Genomic DNA, 14,588 nt, shown 5'->3' on the forward strand with positions numbered 1-14,588 from the left:
TTAACTCGTGTAAACTCTTTAAAAGTTGAGCTTTTGTGATTTAAGAGTACAATGGACAATATGTGCAGGAGTGTGCCATTCGACCCCTTCGGGCCAGCACCGCCATTCACTGATACAATGCGTTAACCACTGAATCAGAGCACCGATCCGTGTGGCATGGTACTGCCTACATCTTGGACCTGAAACATGAACGATTTCTCTCGCCACACATTCCGTTTGTACTTTAGACTTTCAACATCGGCAATATTTACTTTCCATTGTGTCTGTAAACAATAGCAACCATGGATCTCATTTAGAAATGTGAGCAATCTTTCTTCTAAAGAGGAAGGGAGATTCTAAGGGGAATAAGGGGCACCTGTGGCTAACAAGAGAAGTAGAGGACAGTATAGAAATAAAAGAGACGAGACATAGCAAAGCTGAGCCGGAAGCCAGAGGATTGGGAACATTTTAAAGAGCAACAGAAGATAATTAAAAAGGCAATACGGGGAGAAAAGATAATGTATAAAGGTAAGCTAGCCAAGAATATAAAGGAGGATAGTAAAAGCTTCTTTAGGTATGTGAAGAGGAAAAAAATAGGTAAGACAAAATTAGTTAAGACCTTGAAGACAGAAACAGGTGAATTTATTATGGGGAACAAGGGAATGGCAGACGAGTTGAACAGGTACTTTGGATCCGTCTTCACTAGGGAAGTCACAAAGAATTTTCCTGATGTACTAGTGGCCAGAGGATCTGGGGTGACGGAGGAACTGAAGGAAATCCACATTAGGCAGGAAATGTTGTTGGGTAGACTGATGGGACTGAAGGCTGATAAATCCCCAGGGACTGATGGTCTGCATCCCAGGGTACTTAAGGAAGTGGCTCTAGAAATCGTGGACACATTGGTGATCATTTTCCAATGTTCTATAAATTCAGGATCAGTTCCTGTGGTTTGGAGGGTAGCTAATGTTATCCCTCTTTTTAAGAAAGGCGGGAGAGTGAGTGAAAACAGGGAATTATAGATCAGTTAGCCTGACATCGGTGGTGGGGAAGATGCTGGAGTCGATTATAAAAGATGAAATAGCGTCACATTTGGAAAGCAGTAACAGGGTCGGTCTGAGTCAGTATGGATTTACGAAGGGGAAATCCTGCTTGACTAATCTTCTGGAATTTTGAGGATGTAACTAGGAAAATGCACAAGGGAGAGCCAGTGGATGTAGTGTACCTGGACTTTCAGAAAGCATTTGATAAGGTCCCACATATGAGATTAGTGGGCAAAAATTAGGGCACATGGTATTGGGGGTAGAGTGCTGACATGGATAGAAAATTGGTTGGCAGACTGGAAACAAAGAGTAGGGATTAACCGGGCCCTTTCAGAATGGCAACAGTGACTAGTGGGGTACTGCAAGGTTCGGTGCTGGGACCACAGCTATTTACAATATACATCAATGATTTGGATGAAGGGATTCAAAGTAACGTTAACAAATTTGCAGATGACACAAAGCTGGGTGACTGTGAACTGTGTGTAAGACCTCCCCCCCCCCCCCCCCCCCCCCCCCCCCCCCCCCCCCCCCCCCCCCCCCCCCCCCCCCCCCCCCCCCCCCCCCCCCCCCCCATAAGCATGTAAAGTGGACTTGTCTCTAGTCAAGGCCTCATTATTCCTAATCGTGTTGTAGATGTGCACAGACATTACATTTACATGGGCCCCCGTATCTAGCTTGGCCTTCACTGGCTTGTTATTAATTGCCATTAGAACAGAAGGATCCAGAATCTTACCAGCTGTGTGATGGAGTGAATGCACAGTTGACTCCTCGTGTGTTCATTGGATCGTCCTAGTGGGCAGAGTCGAGCTGGTCTTGAGATTCAGGAATAATGAGACCTTGACTAGAGACAAGTCCACTTTACATGCTTATGACACTTCTGACACCATGTAAATAAGCAAACTATACAATCTGGTGTTCAAGATCATACTTAATCGATACCCATAGTATAGCGGATTGTTAGTTCATCGTTACAGCTTCCCAGACTGACCAGTATAGCAAGTGCGTGTTAGTATGACCTGGAGTATTGCGTACAGTTTTGGTCTCCAAATCTGAGGAAGGACATTATTGCCATAGAGGGAGTGCAGAGACGGTTCACCAGACTGATTCCTGGGATGTCAGGACTGTCTTATGAAGAAAGACTGGATAGACTTGGTTTATACTCTCTAGAATTTAGGAGATTGAGAGGGGATCTTATAGAAACTTACAAAATTCTTAAGGGGTTGGACAGGCTAGATGCAGGAAGATTGTTCCCGATGTTAGGGAAGTCCAGGACAAGGGGTCACAGCTTAAGGATAAGGGGGAAATCCTTTAAAACCGAGATGAGAAGAACTTTTTTTTCACGCAGAGAGTGGTGAATCTCTGGAACTCTCTGCCACAGAGGGTAGTTCATTGGCTATATTTAAGAGGGAGTTAGATGTGGCCCTTGTGGGTAAGGGGATCAGGGGGTATGGAGAGAAGGCAGGTACGGGATACTGAGTTGGATGATCAGCCATGATCATATTGTATGGCGATGCAGGCTCGAAGGGCCGAATGGCCTACTCCTGCACCTAATTTCTATGTTTCTATGAAGCATACAGTAAGGTGGGGTTAGTGATGCTACTTCTACTATGATTGGTTCACATGCAATAACCAGTCTACAGACGTAAATAACATTGTGACAAAGGGGGAGCTTGGAGCATTTCAGAAATACAATAAATAAATTATTTTACCCCCTGAAAGATTTTGAAAAATAGTTTTTAATAGCTGTATGGAGGGAGGTTGTAAGTGTATTGTGCTGCTTTTTTGAACCTTGTAAGTTTAACAAAAAATGTTTGTATATTCAAGTGTTTTGAATATAAAATTAAAAAGCATTTGTCCAGGGTATTTTAGCGTTGTAAATGTATCTGCATACTTTTGAAAGCTTTCCATAACGAGCACAAACACATGTTTTGTTCTTCAATCAGATGTTAAATGCCCGAACCCCAAGCTTTCTGAACATCTCAACATACCAGATGGATCTAAATCTGTATATAGAAACGATGATGTAATCAAATTCGCCTGCAATGATGGTTATGTGATGGTTGGAGAGAGTGTCATTAAATGTGGAGGGGACAGTAAATTTGATCCCCCACCGCCCACCTGCGAACGTGGTGAGCAAACCATTCCTAAACTAGAGGCTAGAACTGCATCTGCAATGAAAGGCTATTCCCAGTAACCATTGCGTCTCGGTGGCTTGCTCCTCTTAACTCGTGTAAACTCTTTATAAGTTGAGCTTTTGTGATTTAAGAGTACAATAGACAATATGTGCAGGAGTGTGCCATTCGACCCCTTCGAGAACAAGGGAATGGCAGACGAGTTGAACAGGTACTTTGGATCTGTCTTCACTAGGGAAGTCACAAACAATTTTCCTGATGTACTAGTGGCCAGAGGATCTGGGGTGACGGAGGAACGGAAGGAAATCCACATTAGGCAGGAAATGTTGTTGGGTAGACTGATGGGACTGAAGGCTGATAAATCCCCAGGGCCTGATGGTCTGCATCCCAGGGTACTTAAGGAAGTGGCTCTAGAAATCGGGACACATTGGTGATCATTTTCCAATGTTCTATAAATTCAGGATCAGTTCCTGTGGTTTGGAGGGTAGCTAATGTTATCCCTCTTTTTAAGAAAGGCGGGAGAGTGAGTGAAAACGGGGAATTATAGATCAGTTAGCCTGACATCGGTGGTGGGGAAGATGCTGGACTCAATTATAAAAGATGAAATAGCGTCACATTTGGAAAGCAGTAACAGGGTTGGTCTGATTCAGCATGGATTTACGAAGGGGAAATCCTGCTTGACTAATCTTCTAGATTTTTTTGAGGATTTTCTTTAGTCAGAGAGTGATGAATCTGTGGAATTCATTACCTCATGGCTGTAGAGGCCATTAATGGATATGTTTAGGGCAGAGGTAGACAGATTTTTGATTAGTACGGGTGTCGGGGTTATGGCGCGAAGGCAGGAGAATGGGGTCCAGAGGGAAAGATAGATCAGCCATGATTGAATGGTGGAGTACACCTGATGGGCCGAATGGCCTAATCCTGCTCCTACAACTTATGGACTTGAACGGAAACCGGACAGGCTTTTGTGTCGAGACATTAGAAGATTCCAGCAAACTTGTGGCATGCCCGAGATTCCTTCACACGAATGACTGATGTGTGACTGTCAGAGTGAATCTTCCTGGATCCATTTGTCAGCTTCAGCTTTTGTTTTCGTTACGTCGACAGTATCATGAATGGATCTGGGTGTTTTTCATTGCTTTTAGATGTCTGGTAAAAACACATGCTTTGTTCTTCAATCAGATGACAAATGCCTGCAACCCAAGCTTTCTGAACATGTCAACATCATAGAAGGTTCTAGATCTGTATATAGAAACGATGATGAAATCACCTTCGCCTGCTTTGATGGTTATGTGATGGATGGCCGGCGTGTCATTAAATGTGGAGCGGACGGTAAATTTGAGGCTAGAACTGCATCTGCTTAGTTACTTACTTACTGCCTATTCTGCCTCCTGGCATGTAGGGCAGCAACGAAGGTCCTCCACTCCTGGAGGTCCATCAGGCCCAGTAGTGTAGATTCCTTCAGTTGCTGTTTACGTAACATATTTGTTTTACGAAACCCCCAGCCTGGAGGACCAGTGAATTGCTCTTCGTCTTGCCTCTACCCTTCGACCAAGGGGAGACCCTAACAGGAGACTAACCTCCCGCTGACATAGCTCTAGGGGTCACTGAGACACACAAGCTCCCCGACCACGACAAGGTTGCAATCCAACGGGGAGATAGAACTGCATCTGCAATGAAAAGCTATTCCCACTAAACATTGGCCTCGGTAGCTTGCTCCTCTTATCTCCTGTAAACTCTTTAAAAGTTGAGCTTTTGTGATTTAAGAGTAAGATAAATATTGCTCACATTTCTAAATTAGATCCATGGTTGCTATTGTTTATGGACACATTGGAACATAAATATTGCTGATGTTGAAAGTCTAAAGTACAAACTGCATGTGTGGAGAGAGAAATGGTTCATGCTTCAGGTCGGTGACCAAGGTGTAAGCAGTTCCGTGCTGTGATCTCAGCGGTTAACGCATTGAATCAGTGTTTTGGCCTTTTATGTTTGGAGAAATGCATTGAATACATTTGGTAAAGAATGGCTAGAACAAGTACGTCATCATTATCTACAGCTCCGTATTCATCACCGTCATCCCCACTAAACCTACAATCAAAGGTGTACAACAGAACCTCTGTTTGTTCTGATTACTTTGGCACCTCAACTCTTTGGTGGGAACAAAAGGAGAGAAGCTCCAGTACTGGGTGAATGGGTCAGGCAGCATCTGTGGGCAGTTGATGTTTCTGATCCAGATCCTTCAGTCTAGATCGGAGGTACGGTCTGAAATATCGCCTGCCCACTTTACTCTCCAGATACTGCCCGGCCTACTGAGTTCCTCCTGCTTCTCTCCCTGCCTTACTAGAAATCCCAGCATCCAAAAAAGCCAGCACTGTTCCTCTTCCCACAGATACTGCCGACCCTGCTGAGTAACATCTGCACCTTTTCTTGTTTCTTCATTTGCTGGGGTTCCATGATTGCAACTTTAATCCTCTATTCTTTCTTCACAGGTGCCGGGGCGAGCAAGGGAAAGACTGTTGGTAAGTTTGGAAAGCCAGATAATTCATGCTGTTCTCTATTTTTATCGTCTATGTTAAACATGTACAAGGATTGACACAGTTTTGGTATTGGTACTGAGATACAGTAATAGAATTAGCACAGAGGGTGGTTGGTGTATGGAACGAGCTGACAGGTGGTAGTTGAGGCAGGTAGTCTAACAACAATGGGCAGGTACATGGATAGGGAAGGTTTAGAGGGATACGTGCCAATGTGGGCAGGTGGGACTGGTGTAGATGGGGCATCTTGGTCAGCATGGGGGTGTCGTGCTTGACTTTCTTTGGCATCTTTGCATCAGTTTGAACTGTGGAAGGGCTTTGTGCGTTTGATGTAAATGTGCAGCTTGTTATTTGCTACTTTGGGCCCATCAGCAAGGACATGGCAAAGATCGGGTGGAGAGTTAACGAGGGCAGCATATACACAAAGCATGGCATGGCCCTGGAGAGTGATGTAGAGCAGAGAGACTTCAGGGGACAAGTACAGAGTTCCCTGCAAATGCGGTGAAGGTGGTATATGACATGGCTAACTTCATTGGACAGGACATTGAATACAAGAAGTAAGACATTGGTGAGACTGCACCTGGAATATTGTGTGCAGATCTGTTCCCCATGCTACAGAAAGGATATGATTAAGCTAGAGGGGATGCTAGATTGTTAAGGATGTTGCTGGGACTATAAGGCTCGAGTTATAAGTAAAGACTAGATAGGTGGGGACTTTTTTTCCTTGTAGTGTAGTAAGGTGAGGGGGGGGGGGGGGGGTCCTTGAAGAGATTTATAAAATATAGGGCGGATAGTCAGCCTTTTTCCAAGCGGAAAGTCTAAAACTCGGGGGCAGGAGAGGCATGTTTTGTACACAGAGGGTAGGAGCTGCCGGAAGGGAACCGTTATGATGGTTAAAATGCCCTGCAGTCAGTCTGAAGAAGTCTCGACCCCGTGCGTCACCTATCCATGTTCTCCACAGATGCTCCTGACCCCGCACTCTGTGAAACGTCACCTATCCATGTTCTCATAGATGCTGCTGCACCCGCTGAGTTACTCCAGCACTCTGTGAAACGTCACCTGTCTCTTCCCTCCACAGATGCTGCCTGACCCGCTGAGTTACTCCAGCACTCTGTGAAACGTCACCTATCCATGTTCTCCATAGATGCTGCCTGACCCGCTGAGTTACTCCAAGCACTCTGTGTCATTGTGAGCATTGAACTGTGTGTCCAAACTCTCACTGAAATTGCCATTCTAACATTTGTGTTTCACCTTTTTGTTTTAAAAGGGATTGTCATTGGCGTGTTGTGTGCGTTTGCGTTTGCGTGCGCAATTGCAGGTGTAGGATATTACCTATGCAAAAAATCCAAAGGGTGAGATATGTTTTATATTTATCATTGATTTATTTTGTAGTTGCTGGATGCTGTATAATTTGATGGAGGGTGGGATTAACTTAGAAAGACATCTCGGTCAGCATGGGTGAGTGGGCCAAAGGGCCTCTTTCCCCACTGCATACCTCTTTATGCCCTAATTTTCCCACAATTCCTTTTTTTTAATGATTCTATTTTCTACTGAAAATGCTGTCGGGAGTTAACGGAATAATTAATTTTGGGGGGCCTGCTTCTGATTTGATATCTTTATTTGATGTAAAGATAGAAATCTTTGAACTGGTTGTCCATTCTCACTCCTGGCACCGATCAACAGCTCATTATGTGGGAACCCACTGCACCCCATAGGGTCAATATTTACATTTACCAAGCCAAGAAACCTACACACCTGTACATCTTTGGAGTCCTTTATCTCTCCACACCACTGTCTATATCTCCCGTTTCCCTTATCCCTAACAAGTCTGAAGAAGGGTCTCCCATTCCTTCTCTTTAGAGACTCTTTGAGTTACTCCAGCTTTTTGTGTCTGTCTTCGGTTTAAATAAGCATCTGCAGTTCCTTCCTACTCTGTCATATCTAACCTGTCACGCCCTTATATATTGCACGTTTCAGTGGCCATGTCACGTGGAGTAACATAGGGCAACACAGGAACAGGCCCTTCGGCCCATAATACCAGTGCTGAACATGATGCCAAGATCGATTATATCCCTGCACTTAATCCATATCCCTGCATATCCATGTGCCTACCAAAAAGTCTCTGAAACACTTGTATCTGTCTCCACCACCAATACCGGCACTGTGAAGGTGTGTGTGTGTGTGTGTGTGTAAAGGAAAAAGTTACCCCACACATCTTTTATACTTTGCCCCTCTGACCTAAAGCTAATAGAGTGGCACGATGGCACAGCGGTAGAGTTGCCGCCTACAGCGCCAGTGACCCGGGTTCGATGCTGCCTACAGGTGCTGTCTGTATGGAGTTTGTATGTTCTCCCCGTGACCTGTGTGGGTTTTCTCTGGTTTCATCCCACATTCCAAAGACGTGCAGGTTTGTAGGTTTGGAAAGTGGTGAAATCATTGGACAAAGTCAGCATGGATTTACGAAAGGTAAACCATGTCTGACGAATCTTATAGAATTTTTCGAGAATGTAACTAGTAGCGTGGATAGGGGAGAACCAGTGGATGTGGTGTATCTGAATTTCCAGAAGGCTTTCGACAAGGTCCCACATAAGAGATTAGTATACAAACTTAAAGCACACGGCATTGGGGGTTCAGTATTGATGTGGATAGAGAACTGGCTGGCAAACAGGAAGCAAAGAGTAGGAGTAAACGGGTCCTTTTCACAATGGCAGGCAGTGACTAGTGGGGTACCGGAAGGCTCAGTGCTGGGACCCCAGCTATTTACAATATATATTAATGATCTGGATGAGGGAATTGAAGGCAATATCTCCAGGTTTGCTGATGACACTAAGCTGGGGGGCAGTGTTAGCTGTGAGGAGGATGCTAGGAGACTGCAAGGTGACTTGGATAGGCTGGGTGAGTGGGCAAATGTTTGGCAGATGCAGTATAATGTGGATAAATGTGAGGTTATCCATTTTGGTGGCAAAAACAGGAAAGCAGACTATTATCTAAATGGTGGCCGACTAGGAAAAGGGGAGATGCAGCGAGACCTGGGTGTCATGGTACACCAGTCATTGAAAGTAGGCATACAGGTGCAGCAGGCAGTGAAGAAAGCGAATGGTATGTTAGCTTTCATAGCAAAAGGATTTGAGTATAGGAGCAGGGAGGTTCTACTGCAGTTGTACAGGGTCTTGGTGAGACCACACCTGGAGTATTGCGTACAGTTTTGGTCTCCAAATCTGAGGAAGGACATTATTGCCATAGAGGGAGTGCAGAGAAGGTTCACCCGACTGATTCCTGGGATGTCAGGACTGTCTTATGAAGAAAGACTGGATAGACTTGGTTTATACTCTCTAGAATTTAGGAGATTGAGAGGGGATCTTATAGAAACTCACAAAATTCTTAAGGGGTTGGACAGGCTAGATGCAGGAAGATTGTTCCCGATGTTGGGGAAGTCCAGGACACGGGGTCACAGTTTAAGGATAAGGGGGAAATCCTTTAAAACCGAGATGAGAAGAACTTTTTTCACACAGAGAGTGGTGAATCTCTGGAACTCTCTGGAGCAGAGCGTTGAGCCTCTGCTCCAACATCTCGGAGCTGCGGTTTGGGAGAGCTCCCAATGCGGGCGGCGCTGAACAACATCGCGGAGTCCTGGGGGCCTTCCCGAGGGCTACCAGCCTTGCATCTCCGCCCAGCGCGGCCTGTGGACTTTGGGATCCGCGGACTCCGTTATGAGGTGCCCGACTCGGATGTCCAGGCCGCTGTGGAGGTCCTCCAGTCCCGACGTCTGACTTCCATCACCGTGGCAAGCTGGGCCTGAACATCGGGCCGCCCATCGCGACGACTGGGGGGGGGGGAACCACAGGTGAACATTAGGAACATTAGAGGAAGATGACTGACTTTGGTGCCTTCCCTCACAGTGGGAAACATTTGATGCTGCTGTGTGGGGATGTTTTATGTTGGACTCTATCGTGTGTTGTGTTCTTTATTTTTATTGTATGGCTGTATGGTGATCACATTTCACTGTGCCAACTGCCACATGTGACAAATAAATGTATCTATGCAGGGTATGGGTAGGTGATGGTTTAGGTCAGGACCCTTTGTCAGACTCTGTGTGACGTTTTTAGTCAGTGTCGTATTGTTACAATTGAAACTGGGCTGTAACATGCAAATTAAGTGCATGGTGTGGTTAGGGCCTGTGATCTAGACAGCGCAAACAGTGAGAATGAGAAGCCATTTTAATGGATGGAACTATTAAAAGAAAACTACTGCACAACGTGGTGTCTGACAATATTCTTCAATGACAAAACATAGCACAGAGTCAGAATGACAACCACTGTTGAGCTACTGCAGTACTTTGTGTTGTACATGTTACAGGCAGAGCAGGTTTGAGGAGCTGTAGCTGACCCATGCTCCTGTTTATCTTCATTCCAGAAAGCAAAGTAACTTGAAGAGTGACCCTGTCAGTGGACCAGCAGCTGCCAACCAGATGGTGCCCCTTACTGCATAGTGATGGAAACAATTAAAAACACACATCAAAAGGTGCATTGCTTTATAAACCCTGCCATTCGCTTTTCAGTCTTGTTTAGGGCAACTTTAAACGCGACTCTAAACCTCGACAGTCGCTTCCCAGGGTAAAAGCTCCCAGCCTGTTTGGTTTATTGTTGCGTGTACCAAGGTACAGTGAAAAGCATTTGTTGTGTGTTAACCAGTCAGTGTAAAAACTATACATGGTTACAATTGAACCGTTCACAGTGTACAGGTAAAGAGGTTCAGTGCAAGTGTGGGCAAGTTGGGCCAAAGGACCTGTTTCAATGCTGTGTGACTCTAAGTCTGAATGAAGATAATCTGAGGGTCTCCAATGAGGTAGATAGTAGCTCGGGACCGTTCTCGGGTTGGGTGTTGGTAGGATTTTGTCTCTCCTTGTGGCTTGAGCTCTCTTGTCCCAGTAATCTGGTGAATCTTCTCTGCACCCATTGCAGCTGAATGAAGCCCTTCCTGTAGTGAGGTGATCAAAACAGCATGCCATACTCCATGCATGGTCAACCACAACGCCTCCTACATTGTTACTGTCACTTTCTCCACATGATAAACTTGCCCCTAATTCTTTGTTTCCTCCCATAGGTCAATAATTTGAACTGATGTTGTTGTGAACTGGATTAATCGAGTGTGCACCGACCGATGTTGAAATGACACTGCTGCCTGGCGTGTTGGATAAGTATATCGCAACGCACAGACCCCGCTGAATTATTCCAAATGTTCTTGATTTAAAAAATAATCTATTGGAAGTGCGTGCATGGGAAGTTAAGTTGCAAAGCTTCAGGCCAGATACAAACACCTTCTTGCAAAGCAAGGTCTGTGAAACTACGCAAACTATGGAAGTAATTTTTTATCTTTATAATGAGTTTTTCTGGAAACTTAATTTATTTAACAATTGATAGCTACTGTGCTGGTTCCACTGAATCTATTAGAGCTATTTAAGTTATTTTTGTCGAAGACTTATGTTTATTTCTAAATTTATAATATAGAATTTCTCACAAGAACTAATTCCTTTTTGTTAGATGATATTTCTCCGGATGGTACAGCTAGTTTTGTTTGTGCTGTTTAAAATAATTATTGAGGATCCAGTGCCCGTGTCCCCTTGGTCAGTAGTTTGTTGTCATGATGTGTCTCACATCTGGGCAGATGTTGGTTGGCCAGTGTGGATCGTGCATGTATTAATTATGCAGACTGGAGCAGCTGCCATTCCAATCTCACAGTAAAATTACGTTAATAAAACTCATTCTCAAAATAACGTTAACTTGTACTTTGTAACTTTCAGAGAGTGCCATGCATTGGATGAAGTTTTTTTTCTTTGCCAAATTGATGCTGGAAACATTTGTTTTTTAACTTCCCAGTTTTCCTGCTTTTGAGATTTTTCTGGTGAAATGTGCGAATAGCATTACTCATCGTTGAGGTTGTGTAGCGTGGAAACGGACGTGAGGTAGTGATTAATGCAGAGGTCAATAACGTGACTGTCACTAGAATGGACTAGTTGGGCGGGCAAGGGTCAGGTCTGACAGCACCCTGAGGTGAGCTCACCCCTCCCCCCCCCCCCCCGCCCTCGCCGTTGGCTGACACGTGTAATGGTGCACAGATTTGTGACGTCCAATTGGAGGTTTGAGCTTGGTGCAGGTGCCGGTGGTCTTTGTGGTGGAGCAACTCAGTGCTGTTGAACCCTAGCACGCCCATGATCAAAACTAACTTCACACAGTTGTGTTGCCTGCTGCAGCTGCATGTTACCTGTCAGTGCCGCGCACACAAGGCCACCCAGACCTGTCTCCACCACCCACCACTTCAACAATGCTGTTTGTTTGAGCTAGAGGAACAGCCCCTGTACTCCGAAGGTAGACACCTTTGCTCTGTCTGAGTGGTCTACAACCCGATTGCATCAGTGCTTATTTTTCTAATTTCAGGGTAACCCGTTCATCCCTCGCGTGTCCCACCCTCGCCCACACAGCTGCCTCCCCGCCCGCACGCACACACGCTCCTGTGTCTTCCCCCCCCCCCTCCCCCAACCTCAACCCTCCCCATCTAAACCACCCACCCACACACAAGCTCCTGTGGCCCACCCGTCCCCCTCCCCACACCAACCTCCCTCCCCCCCCCATTTGCTCCCACACTCCACTTTCCCATTGGGTTCTGTCACCTGTACCCCCTGAGCTCCTCTGCCAATCGTGTCCCAGTTATCTCTCCCCTCCTAACTCACCATCACCCATCCTCACCTGGATCCACATCGCGTGCCAGCTCCTGTCCCATGCCTCCCCCTTGCCTCTTTATACTAGCCCTCTCCCACAGCTCCACAGATGCTGCCCGACCCACTGAGCCCCTCCAGCTGCTTGCTTATTGGTTCAAAAGCAATCTTCAGCTTTGTCTTCAGTTAAAAGCTGCAGACGCTGGTTTAAACCGAAGATAGACATAAAAAGCTGGAGTAATTCAGTGGGACAGTCACGTTGAGGTACTTCGGCTGCCTTCAGTGTAGAACGTAGACCTGGTTATATCAGGTGCAGCTTACATTCTTCTGTCCAGTTGGACGGTGTGATTGACAGCTGAGGTTGGGTGCGTGCGGGTCCTGTACTGCAGGCGTTGAGGAATGGGGGGATGTTGATTCTCTACAGGAGTTTTGAGGCCAAGTATTATGGTTTCCAGTAACGGGCAGGGCAGGGGAAGGGTTGAGGCCGGGGACGTGAGATGACGCTGATGAAATTCCCAACTAAACCAGAGCACGGCTGAGAATTCCTGTCGATCCGAGTTGGTGAAAGCGATTGAAACAAACAGGATTTGTGTTATTGTCTATTACTGCTGTTGATTTAGCATTAATTTGTCGCCTGGGTTGAAGGAATAAATGCACCTTGTGGCCTTAAGCACTTTTATTTATAAATTCCAAGCTGCAGCGGCATTGAACTCTTTGCTTGCAACTTAGCTTTTCATTTTTATTTTTATGAATCAAATCGTGCAAAAAGAACTGCTTTATTTGTACACTTGTGGTATTCGCATCTTAAAGAGAAAATATTGTGTCTGCGTTTTTACGCCAGTGTTGTAAATGATTAAAACTACGGTTGAAATGACAATTGTTAGCGAGGAAATGTTGCGTACGTTGCAGCAAGATTGTTCTTAGCCTGGTGCCAAGTTCCAGGTACGTGATCTGTTCCCCTGTAACAGTTGGACACTGGGTAGACCCAAGCCCATGCACATGTGATGTGCCTTTACATGTAATGCACTAAGCTTTCTAAATCAGTTGTACACGATAAAACAGACTTAACGTCAAAGGTCTGTAAAGTTCCGAATGTAATGACGACAGCCAAACTTCCAAAATAGGGTGAAAGAAAGATGATTCAGTTTGTTTCTGAAGTTTTCTGTGCACCTTTGAGATAATGTCCTTAACATTATATGTAGTTTCAAAGCACTTAACTGATAATGATAATAAATTGCTGCATTTTTTAACTTCTCTCGTCTTCTGTCTTTGATCTTGTCCGATGGTTACTTGTTGTCTGGTCTTGTTGAAGGAATGAGAGGGTTAACATATAATGAGCCCGGTCGATAAAAATGCTGGAAAAACTCAGCAGATGAAGCAGCGTCTATGGAGCGAAGGATTTGGTGACATTTCGGGTCGAGACCCTTCTTCAGACCGTCTCCACCTGAAACGTCACCTATTCCTTCGCTCCATAGATGCTGCCTCACCCGCAGCGTTGCTCCAGCGTTTTTGTCCACCTTTGATTTTTCCAGCATCTGCAGTTCTTACTTAAACATATAAACTCCGTACAGACAGCACCCGTACAGACAGCACCCGTACAGACAGCACCCGTACAGACAGCACCCGTAGTCAGGATCAAACTTGGGTCTCTGGCGCTGTGAGGCAGCAGCTCTACCTGCTGCGCCACCGTGCTGCTCATTCCTGAAGGTGGCGTGGGTGAAGCTGGTGGGGTTTGTTCATAAATTACAGGAGCAGAATTAGGCCATTCGGCCCATCAAGCCAACTCCACCATTGAATCATGGGTGATCTATCTCTCCCTCCTAACCCCATTCTCCTGCCTTCTCCCTGTAACTCCTGACACCAGTACTAATGAAAGATCTGTCGATCGCCACCATTAAATTATGCAATGACTTGGCTTCCACTGCCGTCTGTGGCAACGAATTCCACAGATTCTGCATCCCCTGAGTAGCTTGACCTGCCCTACATAGAAACATAGAAAATAGGTGCAGGAGTAGGCCATTCGAGCCAGCACAGCCATTCAATATGATCATGGCTGATCATCCAAAATCATACCCCGTTCCTGCTTTATCCCCATATCCTTTGATTCCATTAGCCCTAAGAGCTAAATCTAACTCTCTCTTGAAAACGTCCAGTGAATCAGCCTCCACTGTCTTCTGTGGCAGAGAATTCC

The 14,588-nt window shown here is 45.5% G+C and overlaps 1 protein-coding gene across 4 annotated transcripts in view; it reads left to right on the forward strand.

Annotated features, from left to right (window-relative positions):
* Window positions 1-13,651, forward strand: part of LOC129708957 (complement receptor type 2-like) — a 37,524-nt gene extending 23,873 nt beyond the window's left edge. Inside the window, exons 8-12 of one of the 4 annotated variants that reach the window (XM_055655050.1) lie at window positions 2,963-3,148; window positions 5,641-5,670; window positions 6,953-7,037; window positions 10,099-10,206; window positions 10,789-13,651. In XM_055655050.1, the coding sequence (XP_055511025.1) occupies window positions 2,963-3,148; window positions 5,641-5,670; window positions 6,953-7,037; window positions 10,099-10,174 (377 nt within the window). In that variant the 3' untranslated portion in view covers window positions 10,175-10,206; window positions 10,789-13,651. The remainder of the gene's footprint in view (window positions 1-2,962; window positions 3,149-5,640; window positions 5,671-6,952; window positions 7,038-10,098; window positions 10,207-10,788) is intronic. The other 3 variants (XM_055655051.1, XM_055655052.1, XM_055655053.1) reach the window with 3 other exon arrangements.
* The last annotated feature ends 937 nt before the right edge of the window (window positions 13,652-14,588 follow it).

Source organism: Leucoraja erinacea, chromosome 24 (genome assembly GCF_028641065.1).
Source record: "Leucoraja erinacea ecotype New England chromosome 24, Leri_hhj_1, whole genome shotgun sequence".
Classification (NCBI taxonomy): Eukaryota; Metazoa; Chordata; class Chondrichthyes; order Rajiformes; family Rajidae; genus Leucoraja; species Leucoraja erinaceus.